Raw genomic sequence first — 23,083 nt, 5'->3', positions numbered from 1 at the left:
CATAGATTCTATCATTTTCCTGTGGCATGATTCATTACCCTTATAATACAAAGCACTGACTGGAAGCACTGACCCAGCCAAAGTATACTAGCTCTTCTCAGAATCCTGCAAGAAATGAGACCACAAAAAATTCCTCTACAGAAAAAAAAAAAAAAAAAAAAAAAAAAAAAAAAAAAAAAAAAAAATTGCGACAAGTGGCTTTCAAAATCTTACAGGCAGGAAGTTTATTAAAACCCAAGGGAACATGACTTCAGAGCTGGAAGAACCCATTCATTACGGCAGGAGCTAAGGGAATTTTCAGCAGCAATGGACAAACCTAAGGCTGAGCAAGAGAGGGAGCAGGTGTAGCCAAAAAAGCCAACATAAATCTCTAAGGAAGGACACCACTGGTTATGAGACACACATTAGTGAGCATTATCTGAAATTCTAAATCTTCCTTCTCTGAAACAAACCAAGTGGGCCTCAGAAATCAAGGTGCTATTTGGTTTCCTGCTCAAAGAGTAAAGTGGTAACTGGTGAGAGGAGACAGGGAAAGCTGGAAAAAAGAGTAAGTCTATACAACAGGTGAACTATAGGTGATACAAGCTGCAGGAAGACAAGACTAAGCAGCGGGGCACTTGCACTCTAAGAACAAGTTTGAGAGGCAAAGCCTCCTCACCAGTCAGGCTTAAAAGCAGCAGGTAAGACCTACAGCAGGCAGGCAACCTCAACAGCCTTTGAGCATCTAAATGTGACAGCTCAACCACATCTGTAAATTACGGAATAAAACACCCAGAAGACTTTGGTGGGAGGGATCTTCTGTGAATGAATCGGAAGAGATCAATAAGATGTGATGAAATTCTTTCACATACTCAGAATTCATCTATTTTCACTTTCTTTTATTCCAGGCATGTTTTGGTAGAAAGTGTCACACAAATAAAATTTTAATTTTCACTTTAAGTAGATACCTAAAAATCAGTGTGGCGTATTGACAACATGCAGAGTAGACACTTGATGCCTGACAGTCTGAGTTGTTTCACTAAGAATGAACTGCCTTATAGACAAGAAGTGCTTTGTGTGCATTATCAAGGAATTTCAGTAGTTAATTCTAGACTAGGGATTTATATTTCCCAGATATTCCAGGTCACCGGGCCTTTGGTTTTAGAATTTATTCAGCTCAGACACGTTATTACCTCATAAAAATGCAGCACCCCTAAGCCATTGATATTTATGCAGGCTAGTTATCCCACTAGAACAACTAATTGCACTTCTACTTACTCACAGAGACCGTACGTACCTGTTCTCACCCAGGAAGATTTCATCACCTGGGACACATTAAGCTTAGGATAATGAAAGGCTGAAAGAAAAACAGAATGCAGGAGAAAACATCCGTAAGAACAGTATTCTGAACAACATACACAAAACCAGAAGCCACTACATAATTTATACTGTCAGCAAGCATCTTATTTACCCAGATGCATTACTGCTCCTGAGGCAATGCAGACACAATGGCAAGGGAAGTGCTCTGAACGTACACTGCTGAGTTTTTCTCAAACAAAAAGAAGCTAACTGAAACAGTCAGATTCATAACGTGAAAGACTTCAAGCTGCTGCACCGAGGTCATTGCTCCTAGGAATGTAAAAGCTCACTGTCTGAATTGTGACTCTTACTGCAGGATCAGACTCTTGCTCAAAGGGCAGTGAGGCAACTCACGAGTGTCTCACGATTAAAACAAGACCTTCTCTGAGGCAGAAACTACAAGGAAACAATAAACGTAAAGCAGAGAACTAAACACATGAGATTTGTGTTCCAGACTTGTGCAGGGGGAAACATTTAAAAAAACCACCACCTGGAAAATATTTTTTTTACAAAACCCACAAATAAATGCACGTAGAAACACTGTTGTTGACAAACTTCATGGCTTTTCTGTTTGGCTTGGTGGCTCCACGCTTTCTTAATTTCTAATTTTTTTAAAAAAAAGCTCTGCTCCAGAGGGAAATCCTTGCTCCAGTAAGGAAAACAGTCTATTTCTACTGACTTCTGTATAGATAAGATTTTTTCCCAAGGTTTCCACTGGAGAGCAGTAAAGATATGTTGGGAAAGAAGTGAATATGGGGGTTGGGCCAACAGTTTTCTCCAGGGAAGTCTTAAGCCTCACTATGGCAATAAGGAAAAGGAAAGGTCTTAACTTTCTCAAAATATTTAATCCAGATGCAGTTTGCTAAGCATTGTGCAAAGGTTAATTTTTAAACCATTTCGTAGTCAGAAAGAATGCAGCACATAACAATTAAATGACCTGGCCCATGCTGGATCAATTTAGAATAACGATGTCTACAGTTGTGGAATAATTTGCCACTACTCCATGTTTCAGAGAACTAGAAAGTTTTTCGAATTTAGCCATGCAAGAATTTGCAGACAAGCTGTTCTCTGTCAGTGTACCAAAAATCTGATTCTTTTGCCCCTTAAAAAGTTTAGGAATTTTTTGGTTAAGGTAAAAGCAAAGGAATCATTAGTTACATTTTACCTTTTATTTTCATAGATTTATACCTAACTCCTATTGGGAAAAAAAAAGGAAGAAAATTTGGTTATTCCACTTTTATTTCAGTAAGAGCATCACCAGCATCAGGATGACCAGCTGGCTGGTACTCTGTGACTTACTGTTCAGAAGGGTGTTAGAACATGATTCTTTATTTCTGGACAGGAAACACTGGCCCTCCATGGAAGTGATCAGGATGCACTATATTTCCAAAATTCTCCAACAAGCAAAAAGCACCTCAGAGTCCATTTAAACACACCCCTTTATTTTTGATATCCTGCCTCTTGATTCTCCTGACTGTAGCTTTCAGATTGAAATTCTATTTACTCTAGGCATGCAATTGTTTACTTCAATTTAAGAAATGGAAGCTGAACAGAAAAAGCATAAACTGAACTGAAAACTGATTCTGTTGTTTTCTAACGCATGGAAAGGGCATGATAAGGAACTCAAAGATCTTCCAGTGACCATAATGCTTTGAACTCCTTTCTTCTTTAACCCAAAATCATGTTTCACTTCAATACTTAACGTGCTTTTCACACTTTTTCTAATTAGAACTTGAAAATTATTTAATTCATGCAAATTGCTGGGTGACTTTTCATTAAACTTTCCACAGAATTAACGCAACTTAAAAATAAACCAACTTGAGCAGAAAATCTTGACATTGAAAAGGAAGATGTGCTGTGATCATTGCCAGCTAAGGCTAGGTTCTAAAACCTGACAAAGAATGATGCTGAAAATTGTCAGAAGTCATCAAATCCAGATTCCAATTCTTATACCACAGGTCACTCAAGTGTCTTACTGACACACAGATCTTGAGCTCCTCTCGAGTCTCAGCACTGCAGCAAGATCATATTTGCAAGATCTCTAATGTCCTCTGGAACTAACAATTATAGACAGCACTGACTGATTGTTATTCTGAGGGGGAAGCTGGATAGACAAAATGCAATTATTAGCTAGATTGCAGCTGGTCTGCTAATGACTCTGGATGCATTAATGAAGTAGATGCTGGCATCATTAGAAGAGTCTAACACGCAGCCCTGGAGCACCATACCCTGTAACAGAATCGATTCGAAAATGAAATGAATGAAAAGGGAAAGGGTCACCTGGTCACCCAGAGACCTACTGACAGCAGCCTAAAGCACCTCACTCAGGCAGCACGGCCATTGCCAGGTGTTCTAAGGATCTCTGACTCTCTCCCACAGATGTGTGGAACCATGCAGGGTAGAACTGGTATGGCGCTGATCGTTCTTAGCTCTGATAAATGGAGAAGAACAGTAGAAAGCATGGAGGGAATGCAGTACTTGAAATGAGAAGGCATTAAATGAAAAATAAGATTCCATGCAAATTCTGGGCTGTGGGCAATAGGAACACAGTGTTTAAATTCCCATCCAAAATCCACCCAGAAAAAAATTGCCAAATATTTCTGCAGTCCTTGGACCACATCATACAATTTTATATTTATGCTATTGGCCTTGTAACTTCTCAAAGATAGCCAAAATATAGGACATGCATCAAAATGCTACTCAGCACTGAAAAAACAGCAAGTCCCAAGGCAACTCTCTCTGCTTAAAGTCCTAATAAAAATAAAGAGCTTTATTCAGGGTAAGTTCATGAAGGCAAATATTGCTATCTATTCCACAACTAGCCTTTGCCTGTCCTCCAAGAAATCTGCTAGCCATAAAGAGATACCAAATACATAGTTTCCTGTTATTTTTAATGAACTAGCACCCAAACCGTGTGATTAGACTTGATTTTTCTTTCTGCTGACATGTTGGTCATGACCATCTAACCAATTTACAGTCTGAAACATGAGCTATAAAATGTCAATGAAAAATAAGCATGGGAAAAGTATAAACTGGACATTTGAATTGAAACATGTTACTAAAGTCACCTAGAAGTCTTGTGAGCAAAGAAGAAAGTCTGGAAGTTTCCAGGTTCGGCCATTTTCACAGCCCTATTCCTACAAACAACAGTCCAAACATGTCAAACAACTTTCACTCCTGCTCCTGACTCTACATGAGTGGGGAAAAAAATGACAAAAACTTCCTGGTGTTAATGATGTACTGCACAAGGACAAACCACATAGTTAAAACTATAAGTGAGACATTTTATTTATGTGAATAAAAAACATGAGAGGACAATGTGCAAAAGGCAATACAAAGAAAATAAGTTGCAAGGAGCAAATACATTCTTTGGAAGAAGGCTCATACTTGGCATATTGATGTCAAGGTATCACTTAACAATGTTGACATGCACAAGTAGCTTTTCTTGGGTATGATCAACTTCAAACCCCCAAGCTGGAGGTTAAGCCCTGGCACTTGGCTCACCCACAAATAATTTCTTCAGATCCAGCTAAAAAACTTACAAGATCATGCACAGAGTCCTTAAGGGAAAAAGGAAAGTCACCACCAAGAGTATTAATTGTTAGCATGCCTGATAAACTAAGGCACAAATGGCACAGAACAGTATGGCATGGAACATTTCCTGTTTATATATATAAACACTAACATATATAGATTGTTTACATGTATACATACAAACTTCCTAGGAAAAAGTCACACTGAAAGCAGAGGTTTGCTTATGAATTTGCACAGACCAAAGCAGCTGTATCAATCCAAGGTGTTGTAACACCCCTGCTACAGTCACTCTGTAGGGCAAGGCAAAGCACGAATGTGGAGTTCAGGGTCCAGAAAAGAAAAACATTTAGGCATCTCCCTGCCAAAGTAGCTTTGAGGATCTGGCTGTTGGTCACCCCCAACAGTCTGTTGAATAAAATGCTTCAGGAAGCATCTGCCCAATGCTGGTGAGCCTTTGGACAAGATTTTTGGCTCTGAACCCGAAGATCTAAAATCCTTAGGCTCAAAATCCAGTCACAGCAGCAGCGTAAAAAACTGCAGGAACACCTAAAAATAACTGGCTGTGGTTGTCTCACTGATAAAAAAGTCTGAACTACATTCATCATTTCTGTGCTTGCTGACAGAAGGACCCACGCAGCTCCAGTAATCTGAGAAACTACATTTCCACGTTGCCAATTTACCAACTAGCACCACAGCTGGTGTTCCAGAGCAGTGCCTATCAAAGCACTACTGAGACCAAACTAGACCAGTGCAAACCCAAATGTGCTGTCCTGCAATGGGTTCCATCTATAGGAAATATGAGCTCCTCTAACAGCAAGTAAGTCAAATGCTGACAAGATGTTCCTTGAATTCAAGACACCTTATCCACCAAATCCTCATGTCTCCTACATTGCAATCTCTGTGAGGATCTCATAGTTCCTAAAAAACCTGACCTCTTCACTCATTCTACTTTACTTGGTTTTGTAATTGACACGTGAGCGGCCACAGGGCTCCACCGGCAGTGGCCTGGAGTCATCCCCACTGACCAGGCACTGTACACACGCAGGTAACACAGGGACAGCTCCTGATACAAGCATTAAAGTCATGTCAAATTTCCTAAGTACCATCAGGAAACAAAAATAGAATCATATAATTGTTTGGTTTGGAAGGGACCTTAGAGGTCATCTAGCTCCAGCCCCAAGAAGAACCATGTACATGCATGTTTAACAGGAATGTTTTGTCCCTGTGATCAGCCTCTCCTTCAGGATACCCCAGCCTTGGTAGAAACTCTGTTATCACTTAATTGCATCATAGTGCCATTGCACAATCCAGAAGATGGATTCTCAGCAAAGGTACAAACACAATAGAATACATGGATAAAACTAAAAGCTGTGAGAGCCGATGTAGTACACACAGGGGAAAAAAGCATCCCTCAACACCAAAAATATTACCAGGGACTAAAAGCTACCTAAACTCAAGTGCAAATGCATAAAAGAGATGACACAGAGTAAAGAGAAGCATCTTTCAGGCAATCAAGGAAAGAGCAATATTTTATTTGAATTTGGTGAGCAATAAAGCTCACAGTGTGAGATGTTCTGTGGCTTCCAAGATGATAAGAAATGCTAATTATCTATGGACAGGAATGCTCAAGACTTTTGGCCCTGGCTCCACTGAAGAGACCTACTAGTGCACAGAGCTCACACTCTGTGTGAGACCAAATGAGAACAGAAATGCTTAACAAAAATAAATCAACAATCCTGTATGTTTTTTTAATTGATTATGGGAGTAGAGCGATCAAAAATGCAAGAAAAAGTTAAAATAAAAAGCTTAAAAAAATTAGCATGTTTAAACTGCTTCCAGTAAATGGGGAAGTGTCCTGTGCAATCATCTTACCTAGATTGAAAGCTGATAAGGAGAGCAACTTTTCTGTTGCAAGTGACCCTACAGTATTTTCACTAATGTACACAGCTGCATAACGAACACCAGCTACTATTAGACACCTGATTTTCCACTCGATGTTTAACTATACTGCAAAACTCACTGTGTCAGATGTTAGGCATCTCTACAGCTCACAGAGAGAACTCCAAAAATTAAAACCACACTGAGATAGGAGAAATGGGGAATTAATGGACTGTGTTAATAACACCCACCAGCAGGGAAAGGCAAGTACTGTTCTCCTATGATCTTGCTTATGTTCGTGAGTCGTCTGAAAAATCTAACCAAACATAAGTTGTCAAGGCCAAGTGTCAAGCAAGCTCTGTTATGCAGGCAATTCCCATTCATCTATGTTTAGGATGACTGTGGTCTGAAAAAAGTGACTTACCATGCAAATGTACATAAAAAGTGAGAAAGGTAATAACCTCAAAACATAACAGACTGCATAGACAAATTAATTCCGACTATACAGGCAAATACCAGCTTATGTAGCCAGTGTCCCAGGTTTTCCAGAAGTCAGACACAGTTAAGAGCATCACAACACTGAAAGCAGTGAACCCTCCTGAGAATTGGCAAAGGCCTCTTGTAGACATAAGCACAGAGACACACCTTGGACTGCACTTCACAGCAATACTGATTTAAGTGACTCTCTTGTTTTTAGATCTGGACTAAGACCAAGCCAGGTTAAGCAAAACTGACCTAGCACAAAAGGCAGGCATGATGACAAAAGCAGCAAGATGCTGTAACACCAAAATGTGAGCAGGAAGAGGCATAGATTTGCTCTGCAGAACTCACAATACAAGTTAGGTACTTGAAGCTGCATTACCACTTATGCACAAGAATTATTTTAAAACTGTAGAGAGGGAAGATACTAGACAGAAGTATTTGGCAGTACTGGATAACAGTAAATACTCACGTTCAGCAATCTGCTGCACAGGAAAACCCAGATAGAAGCTGAATTCCACCACGGACAGGTTTCTGAGCTGCTCGCTGACTTCGGACCCATTTAGAAAACCGTACCTATCTCGGATGGCAAAAACAATGCTCACAGGGCCCTGTCGAAACGCCACCCCAGGCCTGCTTAGAGTTATATTCAGTATCTGAAAAGACAGTATTAAAGCAGGGTCAGCAAAATCAAATCACTGCCATTTCCATCCCTTTCTTGACAGACTTTTCTTTTTTCTCTGATATAAAAGAGGGGGGCAATTCACATCAAGACAGAGGAACTTCTGTTCCAGACTGGTTCAGACAGCTGAGTCTCAGAAGAGGCAAAGTTACATGTGAATTCCTCTTCAAAGAGTTATCCTTTAAGGTCAATCATAGTCCAGAATGATCTGAAAGCTACAGCCCAGAAAATAACGAGAAAAAAAACCACCTAGCAAGACAATCGGCAAAATAAATCTAGTCATAAATAAGCCTTAGATGAATGCCAAACTGCATGGAACGGAAGAAAGGGATTGATTACAGCAAAACAAACGTTCTGAAAATGGATGTTCTCTTGCACCATGCACACCAAAAACCCACCACTGGCTAGAAGCCTTTTTGTGGCACCAATATACACAGCAACTGTATTCATGTAGATAAACCTCTTCTGAAAAATTAGAAGTAGTTAAAATAAGTTAGCTAAGCAGATAGTCCAATAAATTGTTTTGTGTGTTCTGTCTTCAGTCTATCCAAAGACACTCCGTTTAAAGTTCTGAGCACTTTTCTATACGTACTACATAGTACTTTAGGTACTCTAAAATTTATGTCATCTTTGTTCCTGAATTTATTTTAGGGTACCACAGATACGTATTTACGGTGCCAGTTAAACAACATAATAAATTTTTTACTGAGTTTGGGATTACAACAAAGTTAGATTAAATTTAAGAATTTAAATTAAATTTAAGAATTCAAACAGAAGAGGGAATTGGTTTCATTAAATTGAATTACTGACTTTCCAGGGAGTTCTAAGCTCTGCTGGGGGATTCAGGGCCCTGCACATGTGCAATACCCTTCATGTGTGAAGTTCCAATAGCAGCTGTCACAGACATCATATACTGTAAGTATTTCTAGCCCTCAGAAGCAACAGTGTTTGCTCACATGGTGGCAGGGTCAGGTAACTGCTATATTCCCTAAAAGGGTTTCCAGCATGGCAATGAGACCTGAAAGCCTTCTTTCAACAAAAACCTTTTAACAATGCCTTACTCTTCTATAGTAAACTATGATGGGAGTGACTCTGGTAAGGGTTGGAACAGTTTTTATTTGAGAAATTATAAACCCTATCATACTCTTGGATATAAATCATCACCTGGGATATTTTTTTTTCAAAAAGCTTATAAAAGCTTGTAATATGTGTTGCCATATTATTTTGTAGGGGAAAGTCCCAATGACTTCATGACAAAGCCTCATAGTTCCACATTACCTAGACTGCAAGTGATAGCCAGTGAGCACCTAACTCAATTTACTGTCTGGATGAAACACAGGACAAGCAAAGGTGAGGGGGGAAAAGGGACAAATGCAAAACATGCTCATCCTCTCACCTGCACAGTGAAGTTGTAGAACTCCTGGTGTTTGTTCACCTCCAGGAATGCCATTGCCAGCCCTCTCTCAATGCGCTGGCTAAAGGTGCAGAACCCAATATCCACGTTCCGAGGTACAAACTGAAGCACTGAAAGCAAAGGGCAATCATTCCTATAGAAAAGCACCTCCATGAGACAGAACAAAACAAGCAACAGAATTCACAAGGGCTCTCATTTTCTTTCACGAAGCTCAGGTAATATTCAGTGAAACACCAGATAAAAACACATTAAAAATATATTTTGTGTTGGTGCAGTAAATTCTCTACTCACTAATATTGGTTGCAGCAGTACTTAGAGCTGTGAAAGATACTAGTGACAAAATACTCACTGTTTCCTCTTGTATACTGAAAGACCTTCACTACATACATCTGGCTAAGTTCACCTGACCTGACCACTGAACTGGCCACACTGAAATCTTGAATACCCAAACAATCCATGAAAATCTTCAGGAAAAAAAAAGCAACAAATATCTCTTCCTTGTAGCCTGAAATATAGTATTTAGCTTGTCTAAAAGACTTCATATTGGATTCATTAATACACATTAGTATTGGTCTAATACTTTCAAAACACTTAGTAAGCTATCTGTTAAATTTAGATACAGACATCTTTAAGTTCAGAAGAGAAAGAAAGAGCTCAAGATAGAAAGAATGAGTGTACAGGAATGCAATCAGGCACACAGACCTTAACTACACGCACATCTGTGGATTTCCAGATACAGTCTTACTCAAAGAAATGCTACAGTTAGCTTACAGACCTTAATAGCAGCATCATACAAGGTTCAAAAAGACAAAATACATCTATTGTCTATCTATATAACCACGTCAAGCAGTGGAAAAATACATCACCTGCACAGTTAAAGTGATGTCTTCCCATACAATTATTAACAGAGCATAAACAACAAATGAAGTGTACCTGAACAAAAGTACCATGTTGACATTTATTAACTCTGTATGCTCAGTCCCAATCACTACCTCATTACACAGCCAACCAACCAGGCAGCAGTTCTACCATGCAAACAGGGCCCAAAGAAGATTTTAAATGACAACACTGACTCTCAAAACCTATTACATGGGTACTATTTTGCTTTAGATTATTAGCAGTCAAACTTTGCATAAACTGCTGCAATACAGCAGCTGTGGAAAGCTGAATACTACATAAGCAATCCTCCTGCTCATGTTATACATGAGCAATCAATCCTCCTGCTCACCAATTCTTCTACATCACGACAACACATAAAGGCAGCTTTTAACAAAAAATTAATCTGAAATTGACACAAGCATCACCAAGTAGCTGCATTGTGATTTTATGAATAAATGCTTCATGGATTTTTTTTTTTTTTTTTTTCTTCTCACCTTCAGAAGTAAGAGAAAGAGCACACCTATTTTCCAACGTACCAAAAAAAATTCCTGAAAAAACATGAAGTGATGGGGTTAACTGTTTACAATTTATCACCTCTCTGTCATGGACCTGTAAATTATGTCACTAACAAAAAGAATTGAGATTCACAGCAGAACACAGGGTTTTGACTCGACCTTGCATTGCAAGTGAAGAAGTGTGAATGAACCTTTTCCCCTCTGTGTCAGGAAGAACTCACCTGTCTGAACTTGGAATCTGTTGTCTGGCACAGTGAAAGAAGGATGCAGTGAGAGGATCATGGGGGCTTGCCCACGAAGAAGACTGCTGTTCACAAGCACATTTATGACAGCTATAGCCGTGTAAACAAAGGGACCAGATGTCACCAAGAAAGCAAATTTGGGGGAAATTTTATAAACCTACAAAAAAAGAAAAAAAATCAGAAATTAACAAAACTCACACAGGTCAACGTTAAATTTGGCAACATTTTCGACCTACACAGTCTCTTGCAGTTCAAAGCCACCTCATCAAGAGGTAGGAAAATACAGGTTTTACTTTTCAAAGCGCAGCAGAAGCACAAACACAAGTTCTGTGCCTTGCAGCCTCTGCTCTGATGCATCAGTGGCAACTCCCCTGTGCCAGGTGCACCTACTGGAATCTCTTCAGTACAATACACCAATCTCAGCACTTCTTGATTTATCACATTCCTTCATATTAACATTCCCCCTCACCTACATTCCCCTGGTGTACATAACATTTCCCATACAAAATTCCTGTTTACTTACTGAACTGATTGCATAGCTTCTGCATTTCAGTCATGCACCACATAGGGAATGCATCCTCTACCATCCATAAGTGGCACACAAGGAGTAAAATACCCATAACCAACATTCTCTAGATATAATTTTCACACTCAAGAAAACTTTCTTCCAGGGAACACGTCTATCTGCCTGTTTCAACAGTTACCACACTACAATTCTCTTCCAATTCGTGTCCTGACTTTGAGCCTTCTTAAAAACCCTGAGGAGCCTTAGACATCATGTAAAAGAAATGAGATTGCAAGTTAAATATAAATCTTGAACCACGCAGACATTCTCATCCACCATTTCTCAGCCACTTAAGTAAGAACAAACAGAAGGGTTTTATTTATTTAAACATCCTGGAGCGTCTTCCCTCCTTCAGAAAAAACTCTCTCAATATTAAGATCACCTGTTTCCCTGCCATTATTTTCTTCCTTTTTGATTTACTCCCCAGGTTTGCTTTATTTGCTGTGGCAGTCACACTCCAAAAGTATTTTGGGATATCCATCATGATAGCCTCACAGATAAATAGCGTAAACCAGAGACCCAAAGTTTCTGATAAATGTGGACCTCTTCACTGAAGGGATGATTCACACCATGCTGGTGGAGGGATATGTTAGATGACTTCAGCTTCAGGAACAGCCTTATAGAAAACCACGGTGCCACTTAAATTGTGACCCACATACTCCTTTTATTGGTATTTCTGTTGTAGTGTAAAGTGAAGGCAACTGCTGTTGAGATGAGACATCAAGCAGCTCTTTCCTGTCCTCTAAAAAGCCTGCATTTCAGAAAACTCATCTTCACCAGAAGAAACTACCTCAGCAGCAGAAGAAAATGAGAAAAATAATCTATGCTGCTCATTACGCCTTTCTTCTTTCTTAGCCCACAAAAATATGCAACATCCAACTTTTATTTTAAATGCATTTAGATCCATAAAACTCAAGTCTGTTTGATATGAATAATGTGCACAGTTCTTTTCAGTTCCTCTTATCTGAAATTTCATTCTTTTATCTCATGATGAAATAATCTCTGCAGCTTCAGTTTGTCAAATGGAAACAGCAGTTAAAATCAGTAACAAATGCCAAAAGAAAGTTGCCCATTACTTGCAAATGAGACTACTTAAAAGGCAAGAAAAAGAGGAATTAGAATTACAAATCTCAGTGACAATTTGCTGGTGATTTCTGAAGCAATATATGCTGAGGAAGAGAGGCATACTGTAGCCAGTATATACTTATGCACTGAGTTGGGTATTTCAGACACAAAAGCAAGCCTCTGTAACCAACTCAGCTGCCTCCATCTCCATCCCTGTGCTGCACCACAGACAACCAGGAAACAGCCCACCCTGCAATTAACTTTTTGGCTCAACAGCTAGCACTGGTTCCCTTCTGTGTTCCACTGCATCAGAAAAGCAACAGCAACTCCAGTATGGACATGCAAATTAAAATCCACTTTTAAGAGTAATTTTGAGGTAGGCAGATTAGAACCACTACAAGTCAAAACAATAGCTATTTCTGATTGAGCTACTGCAGGGCTGTCTAGAATTAGCTCTCTTCAGCCTAATCAATATGACAGAAATAACAGACCCATGACAGCATAATGCTGTCTACAAGCTAATTCACAGAGAAGTCTACGAAGTTATCTAGGATAGATGAGCACAGCTCATGACTCTGGAATCATGATTCATGAATGAGAATGCTGCTTTCGGCACAGCTCTAATGGTCCACAAACGCAGCCATCCGTCCAACTCTCTCTTGAAGTTTCACCTCTAGTGCCAGGACAGCTAGATGCTGAATTAGGCAGCTGAACCATCACATTTTAGAGTGACACTATTAGAGTACACAAGCATGAATTTCCTGTATTAAAAAGTACAAATATTTTAACCTTAACACCTTGGGCCAGAAAGCCAGAGAAGCACACAAATCTTTATGTTCATTTTGGAGCCATCCCCACTGCAAAAGCAGAAACCTTCAGTAGAAGCAAGAACTCTTACAACACCTCAAGTTAAGCTATCTCTGCTGCAAAGTGCAATGACTAACCCAGCTCTGCTGTTTCCAGGACACAACCTATCTCATTCCAAGCTACCCTCACGAGAGAGCATGTCCAGTACAGAAGTTTTTAAGCCTCAGTTGACTAGAGGAGTATTTAGGAAAAAACATGACTGTATCCTTTCTCTGTCCCTTATGATGTTTCCTAAGCATTTGCTATTGACTATTGCCTGCTAAAACATTTGATCAGATGCACCTTTGCCACCACCTAATCCATGCCTACACGCCACTGTATTATGCTGTGTAAACATCTGGCAGAAAGCATCAACAAGTGATTTTCTCACCACCACCTCATTAAGAAGCCTATAGAGCTTGCAGAGGGTGTTTAACTTCCTGAAGATGGACTACAAAGCCTCACGGGTCTTAAAAATAGAACCAAGCTTCTGCTCCTACGCACTTTAGGATCCTGAGGCAACAGTTCTCACTGGTTTTACACATCTGTACAGTACCAGCCAGAACTTCAGCAGTGGTGAAGCAGCGATGAAGCCAGTGCAAGTCCACAAGGTGGCAACTTTGAAAGAAGCATTAACCTGGCATGGACCCAAACTCCACACTTCGGAGGCACAGTTCATTCATTTGGGATTATAGTAACCAGCAGGTTAAGGGCACACCCCCAAAACAACACTAAATACAACAACAAAGTGGCTAAGGTAAAAATGCTAAAATACATGATAAAATTTCCAAGCACAAATGAGGCTGGCAAAACCCCTTTTCCTGTTGGCATGAACTTAATGGAACCAGGGGTCCTGGCCGTGAGTCACTGCCAACACTATTTGATTTCACACCCCAGCGCAAGTCAAGTCAAGAGAACTTTGTCTAACAGATCCTACCCAAGTGTCATACGGTTTACATTTCAGAGTGTTGACTAAAATTACTCTTGCTCAGACAATGGGGTCTTAATTCTTTTGTAGCTGCAATATGTTGAGACCAACTAGAAAAAACTTTGACATTTTTGAATTCTCACTTTGCTGTAATGATTTTTCTAGGGAAAAAAAAGTGACAGAAGTTTTTTTCATTTGGCAGGATTCTGCCTCCACTTTTTTCCACTTCAGCAACTCACAATGTTTGAAATAATAAAGTAGCAGACACAAAAGTTTCAACTGAAAAAGTTGAGGGCAAAAAATGTTTTAATCCTCCTTTCACAGTTAAACTTGCTTCTTATTTAAAGTAAGAAGCAGTTACAGCCATTGCTGCCATGGATTTTATTTTTAAAGCATACATTACTACAAAATTAAATTTAACTGGACAGTCTCCTGATTTACTGTACATTACATCACAGCAAGAGAACATCTGTGAGCTGTAATAAGAGACACAGTAAAAAAAGCAACCTAAGAGAAGTGTATTGCTTTACCATAACTTGCAAACACACACATACTTTCTGGGTACTTCCAACTAACAAGAGTCAGGCCTGTTCAATTAATTACATTTAGCAAGATAGAGAAGTTCTTTTTAAAATACGGCATTACATCACCACTCAACACACTGCTATTACAGACAGCTCTTTTTCAAAACAACAGTTTTGTTAGTATTCCACAGTTAGAGGTGAAAACATATTTGCTAGTGATTATTTTTAGTGCAAAACGCATATGATAGCAGCGTTCTAGAATAAGCAAAACTGATTCAGCAAAGATGTCTCTGCTTTAGATAAAAAAGATTTTCCAAAGGATGAGGCTAGACTAGCTGCACCATTTATAAAAACAGTTCTGAGAAGCCTTAGGGCTCCTAAGAAGCTTTCTTAGGTTCTTTTTAGGTTGGATATTAGGAAAAAGTTTTTCAAAGAAAGAGTGATAAAGTACTGCCACAGTCTGCCTGGGGAGGCGGTGGAGTCACCATCCCTGGATGTGTTTAAAAAAAGACTGGATGTGCCGTGGTGCCATGGTTTAGTTGAGGTGCTAGGGCTGGGTTGGACTCGATGATCTCGAAGGTCTCTTCCAACCTAGACATTCTGTGATTCTCCTATTGAGAGCTTTACAATGCAATAGTAGGCATGAAAGGCAGGAATTTAAAGGGAAAAACAAAGTGAGGTATCAAATGTTTGTTCCAATTAACCTTCAAATATTAAGCAACGGATTTTGTCCTACTGCTGTAAATAGTAAGAAAGTAAGTGCTTCAATATTAATGAGCTGTGCAAGGTCACTGAAAATTAAGCGCGTTTCTATCATTATGAATTGACTATCTAAACTTCTTGACTATTCCAGTTTGCATGAACTGAAGGGATAATTTAAAAATCCGAAGAAAAACCTCATATATAAAAAAATCAAAATAGCTCATGAGCAGGTATTGCTAGTAGGACATAAACAACACAATTTACAGAAGCAGCTCACTGTAGCTGAAGCTTGACGTGAATTTATAACATTCCTATCTTGACTGAATAGTAGAGATGTACATCCTCAAACATCCAACAGGAGCTGTTTAATTACTGAGTGCAGTGATTATGGGAAATGCCAAAATTAAAGGCACCAAGGAATTCTATGCACGGAGAAATGCGAGTTACGTTCAATGAACTGCTACTTGAGTTAACTACATAATGAAACTGAGATCACTGACTCAGGAAAGATCATCTGGTTCTGGGCTATGACAACTAGATGAACACAGACATGCAAAACTGCAAGTGCAGCTGAACGTCATCTGCACCAATAATTCTACTGAACTATCTGCTTATATAACAAAGGTACCCCCAAACTACCCCTATGTCTTTTCCTCTCAGAGGGTTTGAGACAGAGGTGGGGAATAGACCCTTTAACCGTTATCTTAACTAGACAATCACTTTCAAGTTAGAAAACTATATTGAAATCTTGTTCAAAGACGATTCCTTGAATATCTAAAGCAGAGAAGGCTTTCAGAAAAACCAAAGGGTACAGCTATTCCTGTGAGGGGAGTAAGGACAGGAGTTACACCTGCCTGAAGGGTTAGAAATAACATCTTACTCTTGCACACCTGATTTTTTTCCTCCTACCTTTTTCATCTGCCAAATCAGGCATTTGGGATTCCAACACCTCCCCTGCAAGCATTGATGGTCTCATAACATAAAATAGCACAACGCTCTGCAGAAGGTTTCATTTTGTTTAAAGTGCTAAGTATGTAATCAGCTGGCAGAACAAACAGACCTGCTTAACAGATATTTTGAAGGGTAAAAGTTCTTCAGTTTCAATTCATCAGGCAAAGGAGGTGAGCAGTAGATTCTGGACACTGCTTGCTCACGTCTAGCAAAATCAAGAAAGGCCTGTGCTAGAAAACGAATGGCATCCTAAAAGTAAAAAAGTTGTCATCATGTTCACATTAAAAAAAAACCAAAAAACTGTAACCAAAACATGACTAACATTTAAGTTAAAATAAAGCTCTCTCTTTAGAGATCTCTTTAGGTCATAGATATAGTATCTATGGACTGTTTGAATTACTGTTTCAGCTTGTGAACTAAACCCCTATTGTATTACATTGATCAAAGAGTACTTGTACACACGTTATGCCACTCACCTCCAGCTCTACTGATCTCCTGAACTGAACTCGGAGCACTTCTCTGATGGATTCACTGACATTTCGTAGAACAGCTCTTCGGGCCAGCACTAGAAATTAACATCAGTCAGAAAATACATTTTAGCTTCATCTCTCAGGTTTTGATTCAAAGCTGCATTTTCAAATGCGCAGTGCATAAAAAAGCAGGTAGTGAGATCAGCTGCATCAAACAGGTAAGATGAACATCAAGGACATGGGTGAAGGTGTGACTGTATCCTAAAAAGTGACTGTCTGTAAAGTTTAAGGAACTGTAAGTTTATTTTCTCTTGTTTTGTTTTTCCAAAGCTAATGTCTTTAGCAGTCTGATAAAAGAATCTTTTAAAGAGCCACTGAGGCAATTAAATGGGAAAGTAGCAACATACTTGGTCTGACTTGTGAGTCTGTTGTCACAACACAGAAGTTCTGTAGGCAATGCATGGAATGCAGATAAGGTCAGAAAAAAGCCACAGAAAATATGCATCTACTTTTCTCTTAAATAAAAGTAAACAAACATGACATTAATTAATGAAAGGGATATCCATGGAGTAAGAAAGAGCTTTAAAATCCCCACATCTCAATGGATGTCATGTCTGTTGCAGTCACACTTGACACTGTGACTGTGGGTTAAGCAAACAACTGAGAAGTGTTGTGTTGTCATCCTGCATTTACTTTCCGTCAGTAACTTGCCTACAAAAGTACTCGAATTACATTTTAAAAAAGGCTTCCTGATCACTAGCATAGCTAGATCACCTTCATATCTGGAGGATAAGATTATGCTCATTCTGCTTTATTTCTTGCAACTAAGTCATAAGAGTAAAAAAATATTGCTCACCATGAAAATGCAGCACTTCTGCAGCTGCCCTGGATTAGTTTGCTGGCACTGTTTTGTTAAAAAGCTAGGAAGAGGCAGGAAAACACCAGAAAAGCAAACACAGATGCTAAGACAATTAATTTTGAAACACACTAATGTCACTTTTTCTGGTTACAAACACACCAAATCCAATTGAAAGTAAGTATGGGAGGAGGTAAGATACAAACATAAGCTAGTAAGGTAAAATTATAAACATGGTTGCAAAACCCAAACATTTTTTAAACCAATTCTCCTCTTACATATTATGACATTACCTCACATCTAGGTGTGTTTTTAATAAACAGCAGCAACCACTGAAAGGAGAAACTTACTCAGTCAGAACATTAAACAGTTTGGCAGAACAGTACCACTATAGTAACATTCATTTATAACCAATGAAATGATAGAGCAGCCTCTAACTCAGCACACTTGTACATATGCATCAGCAATTTTTGAGAACGATTTCATCCTCAGTGTAATGTATTTGTAACTCTCTCTCACAATGGACTTTGTTAAAGCAAACTCTATTATTTTAACAGTAAACGATATATCAGTGCTTTCACAGCTCTTTGTCTAAATTTATGCCGCGTTTCTCTGAAAGGTTCATTCAGTTAATCCAAAATCTGCAATTTAGCTAGGGGGTCATATTGCAGTGGCTTCTGAAAAACAAAATGAAAATAAATGTTGGGAAGATCTTACCTGCAGTGACTAAGTAGGCGTTGGGAACAGTGATGTCGCAGACGTATGGCTGCCTGGTAGTAGTCACAGCAGAGGTCACAACCACCACTTCAGATGGAGCAGTGGTCCTCAGAGGGGTGGAGGAGGATGTCCCTGGGCTGCCTGTAGCACTGGTGACAGTGGTGGAAGGAGCTGATGCACCAGCACCAGCAGTAACACTGCTTCCTGATGGAACTTCATATCCAGTTGGAGGGCTAGCAGTCAGAGGAAATTGTGTGGGAGCAAAAGACGAGGTCACAGACAGAGATGCTGTAGGAAAGGGCACTACGCTGATGGTGTCAGCATCTGATGTGAGGTTGTCAGGACCTGTGGGAAGAATGGCTGTGGGGGCACTGCCCCTGCTGCCGGATGTTAAAAGCAGCGTGGGGTTAACTGTAGCACCAATATCCTCATCAGAACCCCGAGCAGTTGAAAGTAGAGATGAAGATACGTTTAAGACAGGAGTTGCCGGAAAGGTAGTAAACGAAGAGATCAGATTTGTTTCACTGAGCAAGATGCTGCTGGTAACAGACTGGGTGTCGGAAGCGGACAGCACCACGGTAGGAACCACAGAGTGAGAGGTGGAGAGTGAAGGCTCCAACTGAGAGGTAGCTCCTGTGGCAGCTGAGGTAAACACAACTTCAGAGCCCACTGGCAGTACCAAGGATGTTTCCAGAAACACAGATGACTCTGAGTGAAAATCTGATGATGGCGTTATTTCAGGAACCTGCGCATCTGGAAGGGACGACGCATTTGAATAGAAGTATGATGTTTGGCCAAGATGTAACTGAGAAACCTCAGCGTCAGGGGCAGAGCTGACAGCGGTAGCTAAGTCCCAGCCAGTAACATCCTCAGAAAGTACTGATGTCCCAGTCAACAAGGTCGGAGGTAAGAGTGTTGATAAATCACTTTGCATGACAGAGTAAGAATTTAGCATGGTCAGTGATAAAGACAAGTAGCTAGATTCAATAAGAAATGGTGTTGATAAAAGATTGGATGGAAAATCTGAAATATTTAAAGACAGTTCATCCCTTGTAGACGTCGTGCCAAGCAAAACCACAGATTCTGATGGCATTAATTCTGGCAATTCCAGCAAGGTTGTCCGACTGATTGCAAACGATGCTACTGGCTCACTCGGGATGATGGTAGAGTCCAACAGAACAGTGGTGGCACCAGGAAGTTCTACATGAGCGCTTGGAGTCAAGGAAATTGTTTCCAGAACAGGGAGGATCTGGGAAACAGAGCTGTTCAGTGGCATTTCCCCAGGGAGCTGATGGTAGGAGGGAGATACTGTTATAGGTGTTCTAGTGTCTGTAGTGCTTAATAAAAACATGCTTGAGTCAGGGATTCCTGCAAATCTTGAAGAAAGTGAAACAACTGGTCTTGATGGAAAAGAAGTATCAAAAATCTCAGGTGCAGATTCCTCTAATTCATACCCATCAGTAATTATAGTTGTAAATGCAGTTATGCCTTGTACTTCAGAGGCTTTGATGGACAAAGTTTCAACATAATCTCCTGAGCCCACATCATGTTCTGGGGCAAAGCCTGCTTCTGGCAGAAGTGAAACTGAGTCACAATACAGACAGTAACTGTATGATTTTGTGAAAGGCACTGGAGTCTTGAGCTCACTGACAAGCTCTGATTGACTTGGTATTTCTGAACCAGCAGGCAAATTTGGTGCTGTAGTGGAGAATTCATGTGTAAACAGGCTGGCATTAAGAATTGTATTAGAGTTCACGGAAATGGCAGCTGAATCAAGAGGGAAAGACACGAGTGGAAGACTATTAGGGAAAAAAGCAAGCTCAGCACTGGCTGCTGAAGCTGATGTGGCCCAGGGAATGCTTGGAGTGGGGTAGGTGCTTCGACTGAGAGATTGTGCTGCCCTGCTACTCTCATGGGTGTAAGCATCACCATACAGGTCTGCACGTTGCGCTGTGGCATCTGGGGCCCCAGGGCTGGTTTCACCCAGCAGCTTGAGAGGAAGGGGTGATCCCTCTGAAGCAGCCCCAAAAGGCAGAGCCGTTAAACTTGCATTAATGTCCTCCTGCGCCACAAGTCCCATGTCAGAAGGAATGGAAGTGAAAGGAACAGCTGTATTTGGAGGGTACAGCAGCAAGTCTCTGCTTGCTGTTAGCATTTCATGATCTGGTACAAAAGGCTTTCGTTCCATAAGAGTGTAGCTGCGTTCAGGGACAGCACTCAACGGAGTCTTCTGCTGTGCTGTTTCTGAGATATCATACCGTGAAGAAAGGACAGATAATGAAGGTGTTAGCAACACAGTTTCTAACATTTCTCTTGATGGCTCTACTGCATTAGCTGAGTGATGATCTGTTACAACTGCAGAAGACTTCACGGGAGGGGTCCACTGTGCCTTTGAAAAGGAGCTAATAAATTCATCATCACTTAGGAATGCCTCATTGCTCCTTACAGAGACATCTACCAACTGCGTACTTCTCCCTTCTGAAATCCTGGCTGTTTCTTCTTGGCTAAGTAAAGTCCCATCAAAGGAAGTGGTAACTGATGATAAAACTGTTTGAAGGAAATTACTTTCTTGGGACTCCAAAGTACTTCTTGCTAAGGCCGTTTGTATCCTGCTGCCTGATATGCTTTCATGCACCGTTGAGAAAAAGGAAAAATTCTGCAGTTCCAAGGATCTCTCATCTAAATCAAGAGGGAGAAAAAAACAAAAGCCAAAACATGACAGATCAGCACGAGTAGTAAGATTGCTATGAGCAAACCTCACACGGAGTATTTCTGGAGACGAAATAGACGCCCAGAATTCAAGGGCGAAGACAAAGCTTCCCAGTAAGCAAAAACCCTCCGCAGTAAAGTCAGCAAAAATAACAACATTTCTTGTGAAACCCCATTTCTCGGAAATGAGCAGGACAACACAAGCTCCTCTCAATGCATTGACATGTCTCTCCAAAGCAGCTCCCCAGTAAGCCCCGTGGAAGAGCAGAAAGTGGCTCCCTCTTACCTGCATAAGGCTACACTGCATGACAACAGTCTCACAAAGCAAACACACCAGACAGGGTAATGAGGAACAATACAGGGGAAAATTTACATCATTTTAGGTGTTTTGCTTTCCTTTAGTATCCCTTAATTTCCTCTGATTTTATTATTTCTTAATATTAAGGTCACTAGAAGATCTACTCTGTTTCATGCACCAGATCCTCCCTCTCATATCAGAAATGAGTGACACGAGAGATGAAGCGGGTTCCCTTCTTCATAAGGCAAATGTGGACCTGGTATCAACAAGAAGAATCTGCTGACATGTTTGTAACAAGTTATGTTTACATTGTCCACCATTCATCTGAAGTCTGGCCTGTTGGCAGTCACTGACAAATTGCTCCATTACACAATTGCTATGTTTATTCACAGCCCTCTATAGGACTGCTCTTTTGATAGACCACGTGTAAAACAGCTTTCACTCTAGTTTGCAGAGCTCAAGTAATAATGGCCGGGTTCAAACACAAAGGAGAAAATGTTGAGAATTCACCACGTAATTCAACAACCAAAGTACTCTCCTCTCTCTTCGTTACAGAGAAGATCTGTATATAAGCTTTTCCAAGCACAGATGAGTTTGGCAGAGAAAAGGCTGATTACTTTCCTGAAATGTTGAGACTGGATTAATAGCATTCAGAGCTGAATTATTAAAGCAAATCACAGAAAACTGCAGCAGAATATTTTTCAAGGGTACACATAAAGCATTCATCTTTAAGTTATCTATCATGTCTGATCCCCCTGTTTTCATAGGGGACTACCCAGGCAGTGCTGCTGGAACCTACTGGCAACACACATTAACAAGGCTGGGGGGGCAGGAATCACATCCAGTTAAACCACCAGGGACCAGTTTAAAGTAAAAACAAGCATACACAGTACAAAGTGCTGGACAAATGATACAGCTCAACTGCAACTACATCTGTAACCCTTCAGAGGATGCCTTGAACTCAGTAACCCATGGAAAGTCCTGCAGGAATAGCTCACCTATCTGTTTCCCAGTGTTTAACACCACTTTCCAGAGGTGATAAACTGCTGTACTTGTCCTCTTCTCCCTGGTCTGTTTGCTAAACTCCTTGACAGAACTTTTCAAGTGCTAACACACTGACTTGATAAATTTTGAAGGCGCTGATCTGAAAAGCACAACTAGGAGAGTTAATGCTTACAACTGTACCACTGATCACACCTAACCGAGTGCTGTGATTATATCCTTTATATTACAAATTCCATGCACAACGTTTTGCAGCATAACAAATACTATTCTCTCAAGCAGTCCCAATCCATTTTTTTCTCCTCAAACTCACTGTAGGCATTACCAGCTTTATGATGTTTAGTTGGGGTATGATGATAAAATGTACTGCCTTACAATGCTCTTAGGTGAAACAAAAAACAAAACAAAACAAACAAAAAAAACCCAAAACAAAAAAAAAGACAAGAAAAAACACTCTCGTAAAAGCTATGTAAGACAAGTAAACAAGG

General features: G+C 40.1%; 1 protein-coding gene across 4 annotated transcripts in view; it reads right to left on the bottom strand.

Annotated features, from left to right (window-relative positions):
* The window catches only part of KIAA1549 (KIAA1549 ortholog), a 141,592-nt gene that overhangs the window by 51,917 nt on the left and 66,592 nt on the right, over window positions 1–23,083 (bottom strand). For all 4 annotated transcript variants that reach the window (XM_040061940.1, XM_040061943.1, XM_040061942.1 and 1 more), the window contains exons 2-7: window positions 18,587–21,265; window positions 17,020–17,108; window positions 10,942–11,119; window positions 9,309–9,436; window positions 7,703–7,886; window positions 1,277–1,336 (exon numbers count right to left, since the gene is read on the bottom strand). In XM_040061940.1, coding sequence (XP_039917874.1) covers window positions 1,277–1,336; window positions 7,703–7,886; window positions 9,309–9,436; window positions 10,942–11,119; window positions 17,020–17,108; window positions 18,587–21,265 — 3,318 coding nt within the window. The remainder of the gene's footprint in view (window positions 1–1,276; window positions 1,337–7,702; window positions 7,887–9,308; window positions 9,437–10,941; window positions 11,120–17,019; window positions 17,109–18,586; window positions 21,266–23,083) is intronic.

Source organism: Hirundo rustica, chromosome 4 (genome assembly GCF_015227805.2).
Source record: "Hirundo rustica isolate bHirRus1 chromosome 4, bHirRus1.pri.v3, whole genome shotgun sequence".
In the NCBI taxonomy this organism is placed as follows: Eukaryota; Metazoa; Chordata; class Aves; order Passeriformes; family Hirundinidae; genus Hirundo; species Hirundo rustica.
This window is presented reverse-complemented; position numbering and strand designations above follow the sequence as displayed.